A 14,825-nucleotide genomic window follows, 5' to 3' on the forward strand; every position below is an offset into this window, starting at 1 on the left:
TATTACATTTCAACGTCAATTCGTCATATGCCTCCTGGTATAAGAAACAGGAAAAATTCTAAAAATAATGTTCACACCCTAGAGGTTGGATTTTTAAGAAATAATATCACACATTGACTCACATTAACTGCAGCAATAACAAGATAATGCAGTATAGAGAATGAAGACTGTATGCTTCGTGGTTGTCCTAATTGTCCAGGGACTGAGTTGTTCCACCAGTACCTGCGTGAAGCCATAGATGTTGACAATGAACTGCTTGATTCACCTGTTAACTACAAACAGTGGACCACAACTGAACGTTGTGAGCTACTGTCTATGTCGGATAAACAAGATTATGAAACTTAGAATGCATCATTATATTGCTAAGAGGCAGTCACAGTACATAAAAGACAGAAAAAGTAATCTCAAACCACATGAATGCATAGTACAAGGAGACTTCGCTGAGAACTTCACCTTCATCCTTCAGGATGAGATTCAATCTTACCATTGGGTAAATGCTCAGGCTACAGTTCATCCATTTGTTGTGTATTTTAAAAAGGAAAATGATGCCGATATCACAAACGCAAGCTTCTGCAACAGCAAAAGAAATGTTTACTTTCTGCAGAGATAATATACCAGGGGTAAAATATTCATATGTTACTAAAGAAAAGGTTGAAGAAACAGCTGAATTCCTAGCTGAAAGATTTCATTCATCTATTACAATAAAGCATACTCGAGGTTTCCACAGTTTTGTCCCTGTTAATGAGACCACTATCAAAGTCAGTCAGACATAATTTTCTGCAAACTTCGAAGATATGAGAATTTCTATTGAGGAAGACTGTGGTTACAATGTATTGTTTGAGTCTGTTAAAATAGGCAGCCATGTGGCATGTATTTATGATGGAAAGTGGTGGCTGGGAGTCGTCAAAGATATATGTGAACATGAACAGGACTTCCATGTACACTTTTTTCATCCTTGTGGTCCAAGTACAAGTTTAAAATTATCCAAGGATGACTGTGTGGGTAAAATCAAAAAACATTTTGAAGGATTTATCACCATTAGAGGTAACAGCACCTACAGGAAGAGTACATAACATCCAACCAGAGATGAGTGAAGCAATTGAGAGTTGCTTAAATGCAAGACCATGAAATAATAGCCCCCTACTTTGTTAATGAGGAAATATACATTGTTTTTACCATTAGTTATGGCTTATCACAATTTTGTACATTTGCACAACTAATCCTACCTACTCATCAATAAAAAAAACACTATTATACATTTTCTTTTTTGTTTAACAAAATGGTTATTTTATTAAATTGAGATAAGTCCCCAAGTTGTAGAGTATGAGCGCTTATTGAACTGGCTGATTAAAAAAACACCTAAAATATTAATGAAATCTGTATTATATGTTTTCTTTGTGTCAGAGCAGAATAAAATATAAAAATATTTGTACTTTAACAAATTTTTTTGAGTTTTATTTCTCTAGCGATGTAACGAATTGACGTTGAAATGTCATAAAGGAAAATGCCTGTATCTCCATAAGTAGTTTGAATAACAACACCAAATTTTGAGATTTTGAACATGCTCATTCATATGAAGCATCTTCAAAATTTGGTAATCCTACCTGCTCCCCCTTTTGAGTTACAGGGGGGTCAAAAAGCTGTTTTTTGCTAATTTTCCGATATTTAAGCTCTTGTATCTCAGAAAGGGGAGCAGTTAACAACTTGCTTATTTTTAGGGTAAATTAACTAACATACTACTACAACATAAAAATAAAATTAACATGTTATCTGTCCCCCTTTCATAATAAAGAAAAACCAAAACTCAGCGATTTTACACAATTTGTTCTGATATTTCCGATACACTGATCATAGGTTGCTTTTTATTACAAAACTTAACCATGTAACTTTTTTAGTACTGCAAGATATGCAGATTCCAATAAACTTGGAATTTTTAAAATATCTTCATTCGTTATGAAGATATTAAATATTTTGCAAAAGCTGATTTTTCGTGAAATTGCGCAATTTTGCGATTTTCGACACCCTGTAACTTAAAAACCACAACAGATAAAAAAAATTTAAAAGCTGTTTTTGACTTCTCTTTTCTAAGGGGTTCAACATACCAAATATGAAGAAAATCAAAAATGGTCGAGCAACCACCTTGTGATGACATTCTGTGGAATGACCCAAGAGAGACAACATGAGCTTCACAGAGGATTATACTTTTCGTGAGTCCAATCGCCAGAGCCTCGTTAGTTTGCAGAATGCAGTCCAGGGTGTACTACGTGAAAGTGAGGGTCACCCTTTACACCCCATTTTGAGGTCTGAGTTAGCGCGCTCTAGATTGCATTATTAGTAGACTCCTTGTTTAACATTATTGTTATTTTATACCAGTGTATTTCTTTTTTTAATGCAGATTTCAGTGTGGCTTGTTACAACGCTGTGCTACGTGACTACAGAAGCAAGCCGAAGAAGCCAGTATTTTTTGAAAGTTTGCCGTTTAATGCCGTTAGGGGGTGGAAAACTCCAGTTTACCGGCAGTTTCTGGAAGTGGCTATATAAAGAGCCAACAACGTTTAGTTTCTGGGGGAAGTTATTTTTGGGTGTACGTTTTTTTTTCGAGCCACCGAGAGGGGTTGTTTCTTAATCGGAAAGCAAGAGAACTAAGAGACGCGATTTCAAAGTAACACTACCCGTTGGCGAAGAGCCAAGTACTTCATTGCGATTTATTAACTTTGCAGATTCGACGCTGTTGGGGTGTAATGTATTTTAATCTGGGATTAAAGGGGCAGTCGTCGAGGGAATCACGACAGTTCAAACATTGCGCGTAATTATTATTAACATTATTTCCCTGTTGTGATGTTTTCAGACAAAACCTATTTCATGATGATTTCATGAAACTAATGAAGATGCACTCGCAAAGTAACACCTTTGCCGAGAGACAGGACTCAAAACCGGAAATCTTCGATCACCGAAGTGGTAGCTATTGCTTTTGTGCAAGGGGTTATCAGGCGCGGATCTACGGGAGTCTTTTTGGATGAATTAATGTGTGTAATATTTTTTAAGACTAAAATGTTCTGCATTTTTTCACCAAGTTTAACAGGCTCGATAATACTTTTTTTTTAAAAAGTTAGATTTAAGTCCACTTTATGCTCAAGGTAGGCTAATCGGAACTTCACCTACACTTTAAATTTCGATCGGAATATGTCGCAAATGGGGATCGATCCCGAGACCCCTTGAGAGGATAGGCTTTTTTTCTTTGTTTATTCACTTTATTCCTAATATCTGATTGATCAGTTTACCGTGGCAATGGAGGAATTACGATAACAACATACAGTAATAACCATGAATCCTATCCCTGGGTCCCTATTTCTGCAAACAATGATCTCTAGAACGTAGAAGTCAGATTGGTCCCTGTTTACAGTCATGTTTGTTTATAACGGGTGTCTCAGAAATATTTTCGTTTTTAAAATTATTAAAGTAAATACTTAAATTTTTTGTATAAAGATAAATTTATCACCAAAAGAAAGCTTAAATTTTTATTTGTGGAAAAGAGTATTGGACAAATTGTGACCGTTCATGTTTTCACATTCAATTATTCTTGAACTTGCTGCACGCAGTCTTAACGATTGGCGAGGATCCTCCCTAACAGACTGGCGCACACGGTCAACGTTTCTGTTCGATCTTGATGGCATTGGACGTCCCGGCGGTTTGCTTGTCATAGTGCTTCCAGTGTTTTCAAACTTTCTCACCCTATATTTAATTAAATTTGCGCTTGGGACGTCTCTCATTCCTGCCAGTTTATAATGATGCCGGCACAAACGACGCACAACATAAGAATCATTATTTTTATAAAACGCACAAACACAAAAAGCGCTCTGCTGCCCCGTAAATCGCTCTATGGAAAATAATATTAACAATGTTGCCAAGCGTTTGCTATCTATCTAATTTCTCCGTAATGTGCGAATTGCCCCAGAGGGTGGATTCAAAAGCGAAAACATTTCTGAGATAGAGGCGTCTCCTGAACGCATGCGGTGCATGCTGCGCATGCGTCAATTGTGGGAAAAAGCACAGCTTGCTCTGCGACGACATTAATGAGCATTTCTACATTCTAATTTCTTCATATGCGTTGAGAAGACGCCTCTGTTCTGAGACACCCTTTATAAAGAAGTGCAAGTCTAGGTTTGATGAGGTGAAGTACACTACTGAAATTCACCTCTCAGAACTGGATCTGCCTCTGGTGGCGATTCGTAACGTGTTGGTGCAAACTGTTTAGCGATTCCCTCTTAGGACGCCTAGTTCTTTGTTACCTGCGGAGGATACGACTTTTTTTTTTCCATTTCATGGAAGTATTGGTGGGAGAACGTGCGATAACGTTGGGAAAGTACGTGCTGGAGTTGTTCCAACCGCTGCATAGATCAATTCACAGCCGGTGCAAGGGAAGGGACCTACCCTTCTGGCGTTCTGCCACCCGCAGGAACAGTTGCCAAAGGTGGACAGAATTCCACGTATGGAAGGCGCAGGGGTAAACGAACCTTCCCAACGAAGAAACTCTTGGCACTTAAAGGACGTTCACAAAAAGAAATTTAACATGTTATACAAGTTCGTTCTCCCCTCCCAAATCACACTTGTGAATTACTGATATGAGTAACCAATTTGCACAGCGTGAGTCGCCTTTGAAGCTTCTTCACGTCCAGGTTCTTCCAATTCATCATGCGAGGATCTATCTGAATGAGCTTTTCAGGATTCTCTTTTCTGTTTGGAAAACCATTTAGAGACAGTCTGTCTATCTATATAATAGTCACAATGTGAAATGTTGCGGTACTGGTGGACATAAAATGTGCCTCGACTCTTCTTCAAAGACGAATATTTATCGTTCCAACCACCAGACTACACGGGATTTCTTTTTTCGGATGGGGCTAGAATTGGAAAGGTGGATATTGCGTAGGTGCGTTCCGGGGGAGGATACGCAATAAAATAATTGTAATTTTTAATCTTCGTTCTAAAAGTTGTTCAAAAAAAATAATATATCGGGGTGTCATTTTAAGGCTTTCCCAAGTTCGTTACTACTTTCATTTGAAAATTTTCATTTTCTCAAAATTTCGGGCGGGGCGCAGCTCCTCCCTTGCGTACGCCATCCACGCGTTGGTTCAAAACTAACTTGTTAAACAGTGGCATAACGAAGGATTCCTCTCCCCCCTTTGCAGAGAACTGAAAGTAGCCCCCTCACCCCTAAATTTCTATAACTTAAATTCTGGTTAGCTCTTACACCTCGGCATTTCCTGATTTTTTAAGAAGCTTCTGTAATGAAGAAATCTGAATCATAATTCACCTTATTGATGCTAAACATCTTTTCATTTTTGCACTTTTTCGCACCGCTCAAGTACGTCACATTTTTGAGATATTGTAATGTATGAAAAAAAAATGCGAACTGCAACCGAAGTACACGAACATACGCACGAGGTTTTCTTTTCAATTCATGCACAGACAGGCTAATCGGGACCGACCTACAGTTTAAAGGGGTATGCGAACCACTATACGCCTCCACCGGGTATGGAACGCAGACGTGATTTGTGGTGTGTGTGACGTATCCTATCCCTATACTCTTCAAGTTGTTTTGCTATTGTGTTCATCATAAGGTATGCTCAAAATATTGTGATATGTTAAAAAATGAAGGGTGAGGACAAAGAAAAACAGGTAAGTCAACGCTCGTCGAACTGCATAAAAATAAAATATTAGTTGCAAAACGTTGGTGGACATGGAAATTCAAAGGAAGAAAAATGTAATTGTTAAGCCTTGTTTCCATGTTAAAACAATCAAATGCTGATTGTGAATCTTTGTCTGAAGAAGACCCTGTTAGAGGGTGGAAACGTTATGTTTTAGTGCATAATTTTTTTCTACAATAAATTTTGCTTTGGTCAGCATTTGATTGTTTTAAGAAAAACATGTGCTTTGATGAATGGTAGTGTGAAGTGTATGGAACGAAAGAAAGCATGTTGTGATGTCCAGCACAGCACAGTGCATGTGTGTGTGTGTTCGCGCGCTTTTGAATTTTTAAATCCACTCTTTGCACTTATAGGCTAATCGGAACTGAACCTACAGTTTAAAGTGGGATCCGAACCTCTCCGTGCTTCCACTGGTTTTTGTGGTCTAAAACTTTCACGGTGGGACAATCATGTTACCTGCGAGCCGCCAGTATGAGGCCATCTTTAGCCAGGTGAAGGGTTGCGAGACATACAGACCGCACGTTTAAATAAAATGCGTGGTATGCAGGCCAGCTTGTATGATTCTTAGAATTCCTCTTATTTACGATGTGATACATAGTCGTAAAAGAGAATTTCTTGATTTGGCATGTTCACCAAGTGTAACTTCTGTGTGTTCGTGTGAGGGAATTTAACGCATTGTTGGCTGTCAAATGGTGCTTCTCTCACTCTGTCAAGATATTATCGTCACGTGTAGTCTAAAATCTGAGATTGTTAATTAGTATGATTTTTTTCCGGTGACCCAGTGTTGCCACCTAGTGAACGGAAATTAAAGATACTTTATGAAAAATAATGAAAATAAGATATCACCGTCGTATGTTAGATTTAGGCTCTTTCAAGTGTAAAATACATTTTTCTTTATTTAGTGATGTTAATTAATACCATAAAAAAAACAGTAATTTAAATTTAGCTTGGGAAAAGTGACGTGGTTAGGACAGCATGCTACGACGCCATGGGTTGTAACACTGTAGTGACCACGTTTCCACCGTGCTATAAAGCGTGATCAGCACCTCATCTCCAATCACCAATTGACTTATTTTTTTAAAAAAAGCTTAGTTGTCTTCCCGATACACAAAATTGTAGGTTTCTACCTGGAATCGAACCTAGTATCTTGCACAACACACATGCGCACTCGTGCGCACATCAGTAGGTGCCGTTTTATTCGAAAAAATATCATCAGATTTTCTAAATAAAATATCAACTATTTTTATCGCAACCAAATTCTATTTCAACTCTCTGTGTAAGCAAATTACAACTAAGAATGGCCACCAAATGTCGAAAAACACCACTGGAACTTCGGAGTGGTTAGCACAGCGCACTACGACGTCTGGAGTCCCGGGTTCGAATCCCGGCGTTGGCATGGGTATTATTTGTGAGTGTCCCTTCATCAGTATTACTATATCGTTAATCATTCTCATCTTCGCGATTACCAAAAGTGACAAAGGCGAAGTAAAGTAAATCAAGTCAATCACTGGAACTTGATGATGTGTTTATTTTTATTAATAATTTTGCAAATGTCTTCTTTGTTATGCTGTACATATTTGATAAGCAATAGGATCATGAATTGTTTCAATAAAGCCCCTCCCACTTAGCCGGAAGTCCTGATGAAAATATCCAAGAAACCTGGAAAAGTCCGGGTATTTTGTTTTCTTTGTCACGATCAGAATATGAAAACGCGTTTCACTTTTTGCTTAACCAGTTAGACATTTTTCGTATAGCGATGGCTTTCAATTAGATTTCATTTGTTGATTTCTTTTCATCTGTTTTAAGTAAACAGTTTAATTTCAACAGTATGTTCTATTACAGGGTTATTAGAAGACATGTTGGGGAATTTGTTTTGGCTGTGCAAGAGGATTCTTGTCATGATTTTAATAATAAAACCAAGACATGTATATGATTTAAGAGCCTTCTGAAGTTACTTTAGGAAATAAATTATTATCTAACTCTTCTAAATACACTTTAAGAATAGTGCCAGAAGAAATGACTGTAGGTAGAGGGGGAGGGGAAAGAATATATTTTGGAGTGGCATTCACATTTATTTACACCCTGTAACGTCGTCACTGATATACTCCGGAATGGGCGCACACATTAAGCTTTGTCCACTTCGTCCATGTTTGTACTTGTTATCTGAGTAACATGTGGTGTGCTTAACGGCGAACCTGTTCCGTGTCCGCATAGTTCATGACGGAGAGCAGATGGATACGGAAGCGTCCAGTCATTCGCAATATGTCACAAGATGCACCGTACAATGCCTAGCGTTGTTTCGAAGATGATGCATGGTCATGGTCTTGATGGTGCCAGAATGAGATTGGGAAACGAGGAGCCTGTGTTTTCGACCGCTGAAGTGCTGGAGGAACGGTAAAGACATCGCTGATTGCGATGATGAAGGTCGTGTTGTAGTTCATGTGACGTTTCGTTACCATTATTCCTTACTGTGTCTTCCTTGAAGTCAGTTGTCCAGCGACGAAAGCCGGGAGAACTTCGCAGATTGCAGACTCGTCATAACGGCTGAATTCTGCAACTCATTTTTGCATCTGGAATGTAAGGGAATGTAACCCTTTCTGAAGACACACAAATGTCATCATGTCTTCCACCCAGTACGCCAAGGATCGCATTTGGCAGACTAATGGCCTTGTAATGAAGGGGTCCCGGGTTCGAAGGAGGATTCTCGGATCCCACTTTAAACTGTAGGTCCAGCCCCGATTAGCCTTTCTGTGCATAAAGTGGACTTAAGACAACACAACATTTCAATTAAATTGGCAGACTAATAAGGCCCTAGCGTCTGGATTTACAGCAGGTATAATTTTCTGTGGAGCTTGTGTGTGTCCTGTACATGTGTGTTCGTCATTAACCTTTCATAAGTTTCTTCTTATCCACGTTCATTCCAATCTTCGCGATTAGACAAAAGTGGCAGAAAAACGAAGTAAAATAAATCAATCAGTAATTTTCACATCTGATTCCGAGAACAGCTCAGTCCATTCATTCTTTTCCCTGTATTCAAGGAGTCCCACCAGGAGGTGTTGTCACAACCAGAAAGCACAGTTTCCCTTCATCCAAATTTTACCTTAATCTTAGCAAAACTGATCTCGTTATCACATAAACCCGACCTTTAGTATTATTATTACTATTATTTCCACTAGTTCAAAGAAAACGCGTATCCACAAGAGGTTCGTAAATGCACTAACAGACTCAAATGTATACCAGCCTTTCAACTTCTTGCGATTTGCTATCTATTTTCATATGAGAACTTTAATTTGAGTTGTAATATTCACATATATAACTATTATATTATTCATTCTTTTCTTTTTTATGTTGTCTATTATTACTAACTATCACTTTCCTCTAGTTTTACATTTTTATAAACAGTTTTATAAGCATAATTATTAATTTTAACTTTTCGGCCTAGTGCTGCCATCTATATCTGACTTCAGTAAACTTTACACGTACTGAACTCGACTGTCACGTAACAATATGTTAATCTGCCTTGTGTAATTGGGTGCTTTACCTGTCTTGAGGGCAATAAATAAATTGTCTCGACCCGCATGATCTACTTGCCGGCAAACATTTTGAGCAAATATACATCGTCCCTTCATTGTAGTGCGGACAATATATATTTTCCTATACGTACATCTTCCTGTTGATTGATACGTTACTGACTTGTGACAATGGGAGAAATTCCCAGTTTGCCTTCGTAGTACATGGCTTGTAGAAAACATGGTTGTTTGTGAATTGAGCGTAACGTTGAACAAGGCTTTCTCTGCTTCCAGGAGGAGCTGGAGTCTTTGCGGGCGAAGGTGGAGAAACTGGAACAAGATAGGAGTCAGCTCAAGCACGAGAACGACAAGCTGGAAGCAAAGGTAAGGATGAGTATATTATGTTAATTCTATATATGAGCCTCGATTAGATAAGATGGATGGCGTGAGCATGTTTACAATGTGTTGTAAGAGCACATTAACCTTGTATCGTCAAGACTGAAGGAAATCGACCAGGGGTGAGTGCAAAATTGCCAAGATTGTTTGTTCTGTTTGATGTTTCAACTATGAAGAGTACACTCCAGTGCTTGGAACCGAAGCGAAATCGTCAACTGCAGTGACTTGTCTCTTCTAACTGGATCGTTCTTCTTCCTTGTGTGTTTTGATGCATCTTTACAGATAAGCCTTTATTGTAGGGTCGATAAATGCAAACATAGTCGTCTTACAGAGAGGTAACCAATGAGATTGCAAGTTTCGGTTTCCTGGATGAGAGTGGTGTTACCTCTCTTGAGGAAATCACCTGCGAAAAATCCAAGAGCAGTTAATTGCAGATGTGGGGAGAAAGATATAGTACTAAATATAAAAATAAAATATTTTCAAGATGTAGTACCAGAGGTACAATAGGGAACGAAAATGAACACGAGTATATTTGAAGAGGGTCACGGTATGATATTTAAGAGTCCATAGTAGCTACTTTGCAAAACAAGCGACAGACATTACAAATCAGGAAGAATGACGGGTAAGGTAAGACCAAATACGAAAAGTTGTGGATCTTTAAACAGTAAGGAATTAAACATTGATTTCATATAGCATGCGAGTGGAGAATAGGAAAAACTAGAGATGGTGGTGGAGGCCAGACCAGAGAGAAAAATAGAAAAGAGAGGCCTAGAGGAGAATAGCAACAGACTTATTTAAGGAAGAAAGATAAGCTCTGGAGAGTTACTTAGCTTTCTTTTAAGTCCACTCCATGCTCAGATAGGATGATCGAGACTGCACTGCTGAGCCAAAAAAATCCTTAACTCAGCATTGTTTCGAGAAATGGGTAAAATACGTTTCGCATTTTGTCGCATCTTTAATTTAAACTCACCGTGGGTTTACGTCCTCGTACATTTTGTTTAAAGGTGCGGCCAAATGCGAAACTAATTTTTTGAAATAATGTAGAGTTCAGGTTTTTTTTTTTTTTAGCTTAACAGGGCGGTAGAGTTTAAAGTTGGATCCGAATCTCTGCGAAAAGTGGCTAAATCGGCAGAGAAAATAAGTAAAATAAACCAAGTCAGTTATTCAATCAAACAAGGTTGCTTAATCAATATAAGAAACTTCCGGTGGCATTGTGGTAACACCTTGTAATCAAGGATTTCTGGGTTTTATACCCGGTGGAGGCACAAAATAGTTCCGACCCCACTTTAAACTGTAACCCCAGCCACGATTAGTCTTTCTGTGCATAATGTGGACTTGCAAACTCAACAGTCTCTCATCATTCATTCTCATCGTCGCTATTAACCGCCAACCTCTGTGGCCGAGTGGTTAGCACAGCGTGCTACGACGCCAGTGGTCCTGGTTTTGAATCCCGGCCTGGGCATGGATGTTCTTTGTGAGTGTGTCTTCATCAATTTCATCACCACTCATCTTCGGACCTCCCTGACGGCGTAGTGCTAATGTCAATCAAGGGGTCCCGGGTTCGATACCCGGTGGATGCACATTGCACAGTAGTTCGGATCCCACTTTAAACTGTGTGTCCAGTCCCGATTAGCCTATCTGTGCATAAAGTGGACTTAAAGCAACAGCAATTCCATTCCATTCATCATCTTCGTGATTAACCAACAGTGGAAGAAAAGTGAAGTAAAATAAACCAAATCGATCAAAACGCTACTAACTTTGTGAATCTACGTAATATAATCAAATCGGAAAATAGAGAAAGAACCGAAGGACACCGACACAAGCGCAGGAAGAAAGAAAGTGTTGAGTTCCGAGTGAGTTGGTACTCGCTGATGCTTTGGTCTTCTCCGTGAATTTGAACCTGGCAGAAAAACCCGTGTGAACTGGCGCTTTTATTGGGGGTATCCTCGCATGCAGTGGGCGATTATGCAACGCCAACGGAAGCGAAGTTTCATGGCCACTGCACAAACAGAGCCACAAATCAGTTTGGTGGTGGGCAAGGTCGTCCGACGCTCGCTCTGGCTCTTTACCAAAAAATCTCCTCCGACAACACAAGCGAAATTGTGTCGCGCGGATTTAAAAATATTAAATGTTGACTCATACCTGTCACCCAAAGGATTTGGCGGAGGAATTAGAGATGCGATTAGATCCCGCAGCTACGAAAACGTTTTGGCAACTCCATTCAATGAGTCACCTGTCGTTTCCAGTAACCTTTGAATGGTGCTACCCCACTTCCTAGTTTTCAGATATAGGGTGGACGGGCATGGTGTGAGACCCCCCAAGGTCTATGACGCACTCCCCCCAAAAGATAGAACTGTACACAGAGGTGCCCTCTCCCCAAGGCCTATGACACACATCCCCAAATGATAGAACACCCCCCCCCCCTTTATGCCGAATTATTTAATCAAAATATTTTGGACCGTCAAAATTTGGGAAACAATATAATACAGACATATTTAAGAAATATAAGATTACTTTAGGTATTGTTTACAATATAGATATTTACATGTATATTGTATATTACTTTGACAGTTATAGCAATAACATTTTACATAAATAATGATAACTTCTGACGTTACAAAGTTGTTGCAGCAAACTTCTAATTTCCTCATTTTGCACCACTTTTTAAAATACGAGACTCATATAATCGACTTAAGGTAGACATTAACCACTCACCAGCCACACACGAACCTAGTCAGTTTTTAATTTTGTGTGAAGATATATAGAATTGGTAGCTAAACTATAAAATTTTGCCCCCCCCAAAAAAAAAAATCCCATGACGCAGGCGCGTCATGAATCCCCCCTGTGGGCGGGCACCCCTGGGTGTGAGTGAAGGTCGTCGATACAAGACGTAAATTTTAAAAATCTGTATGGATGATCGAGAGAGGAAAGTTACAGAAGCCGGGTTTATGAGCACGTTCAGAAAGGGATATTTAATAAATACAAATTTAGGTGATATCATAGAAGAATGGTTTAACATCATCTTTCTGCCTATACATAACTTGCAACCTACTAGAGAAGTATATGTGTATAATTTCAAATGTTTTGAGTTTTTTTAGTCTACTCCATGCATAGATAGGCTAATCGGAACTTGACCTACAGTTTAAAGTGGACCCCCCCCTAACCACTATGTACAGTCACCGGCAAAAAAACGGAACACATACATCCAGAAATACCCGCTAGTCTGCAATGCGTTGAGTGTGTTGCCTACTTCTATGGCGATTGAGCGACTTCAATAGGAAGGTCTTCTGCCCCTTCAGAATTAGGCAACACACACAACACAACAGTACTTCAGGATTTAGGTGTGCCGTTTTTATTGTCAGTGAGTGTACTTCCAGTGAGCATCGATTAGCAAAAAGTGGCAGAAGCGAATTTCCAAAATTACATTTTTTTTAAAAAAAAATGTGTTTACGGTGTACGTGCACAGTTGCAATTTATTACATAACCATTATCTATCTTTATGCAAGATAAAATATTCAAACTTAGAATTGAAAGTTACTTTTTCTTGTGTGTCTAAATGCTGTACTACAACCCTATATTGTATAACATTTATGAGTGTGTGTCTGTTTTTATATACTAAGTATAGTATATATATATATATATATATATAAACTTTTCACTAACGAACTCTTGCCACATCTTCATATCCGGATCCCACGTACCAACAGCAAATGCAACAACTTCTTTTACACAAAAGCCTCAAGGCTATCCCTAGAACAAAGGTCATGTCTCTATAGGCTACAGACAAGGTACAATACACTAAATGATCCTCCAGGCTTCCATCTATCTAAGCAGGCTTTCAGAAATGCGTGCATCAAGCAGCTGAAGAGAAATTAATATTTGTTATACCCTAGTTATTGTTTTATTATTATTATTGTTAAGTTTTAACTATAGAATATTATAAATTTTACTAACTCCTGATAGTGAGTATGCTGATATGGAACTCCTTTATAATTCCTATACCACCATACCCTCATAAATATCTGCATACGTCGGCTGCGTGTCATACAAACCCTGGGACCCATGTTTATACGGGAACAATGTTATCCAGTACGGTATTGGAGGCCGTTCCGTAATGAAACGATAAATAATTTTTCTTGCATTTTACCTTCAAAATAACCTCGCGATGCAGCAAATAACTTAGCATCGAACCCAAGGCCACTAGCACCAAAGATAAAGACACTGGTCACTTAGGATTTGCATGTAGAGAGCTTCTCAATAGCAGTGAACGTGCGTAAGCTCAAGATCTATTATTGGAAATATTGCCTCGGATCGGGGAGTACTTTGGGACCTCGTTGCAACGAGGAAAGGGGGCGGGCTGGTGGCTCCTTTCCAGCTAATTCCTGCGTTCTTTCGACTGACGCAAACTGACATCCTTCGAATGCATTGCAGGGCATCGCCGCACGCGAAGTTTAAATCAAGACACTTTGTGTCCAGAGGTGGAGACCTACAGAAAATTTTCTAAGGAGGGTCAAAATTAAAAGATTGACGTCTGAGATGAATAGACCTTGGATTTTTAGGTTCTAAAAAGTGTGCGTTTAGGTTCCTAAAATAAGCTCTAAAAATTCTAAAATAGGTTCTAAAAACCCTAAAATAGGTTCTAAAAATCTTAAGTTAGGCTCGAAAATCCTCAAGTAGTTTCAAAAAACTTAAAATGGTTCAAAATTCCTGAGAAATGCTGATTAGGTATAGTCACCTGCAATGAAAATGAGACATCTATATCCTGAAATACGCACTGTCTTGCATAACGTCATGTGTGTTGCCTAACCCTACGCCGATGGCAGAACTTACCATTGGAAATTTGCTATTAAAATCCACTTCGCCGTATAGTAAGGCAACAATCTTTTTTCATGTTATCCATAGTCAAACTGCGCAATATTGTCTGTGAGGATCATCTTATGTGATGAAAATGATATTTCAACAAAAACAGTCAGTGGTGCAAATTTCAATGCTGAAATGTTAGTTTGCAAGGCGTGAATGCCACAAAGCACCGACGTGACGCGAAAGTGAGCAAGACCACAGATCAGACTACTTTGGACTGTACAGGTAACAGTGGCACCAGACATTTTTGCTTTGTTTAGAGCTTTGAAAAATCACCATGGACTTTGAAGAAGGGAAATCGACAAAGAATAATTTTCAAAGACGTTCGTCATTGAAGTTTTTCATGACCAAACAA

General features: G+C 38.9%; 1 protein-coding gene across 4 annotated transcripts in view; it reads left to right on the plus strand.

The window, feature by feature from the left end:
- Mhcl (Myosin heavy chain-like) overlaps positions 1 to 14,825 on the plus strand; it is a 303,279-nt gene that overhangs the window by 204,934 nt on the left and 83,520 nt on the right. For all 4 annotated transcript variants that reach the window (XM_083128453.1, XM_083128454.1, XM_083128455.1 and 1 more), the window contains one exon: positions 9,509 to 9,598. In XM_083128453.1, coding sequence (XP_082984579.1) covers positions 9,509 to 9,598 — 90 coding nt within the window. The remainder of the gene's footprint in view (positions 1 to 9,508; positions 9,599 to 14,825) is intronic.

This window comes from Lepisma saccharinum, chromosome 9 (assembly GCF_977018435.1).
Source record: "Lepisma saccharinum chromosome 9, izLepSacc3.1, whole genome shotgun sequence".
NCBI lineage: Eukaryota > Metazoa > Arthropoda > Insecta > Zygentoma > Lepismatidae > Lepisma > Lepisma saccharinum.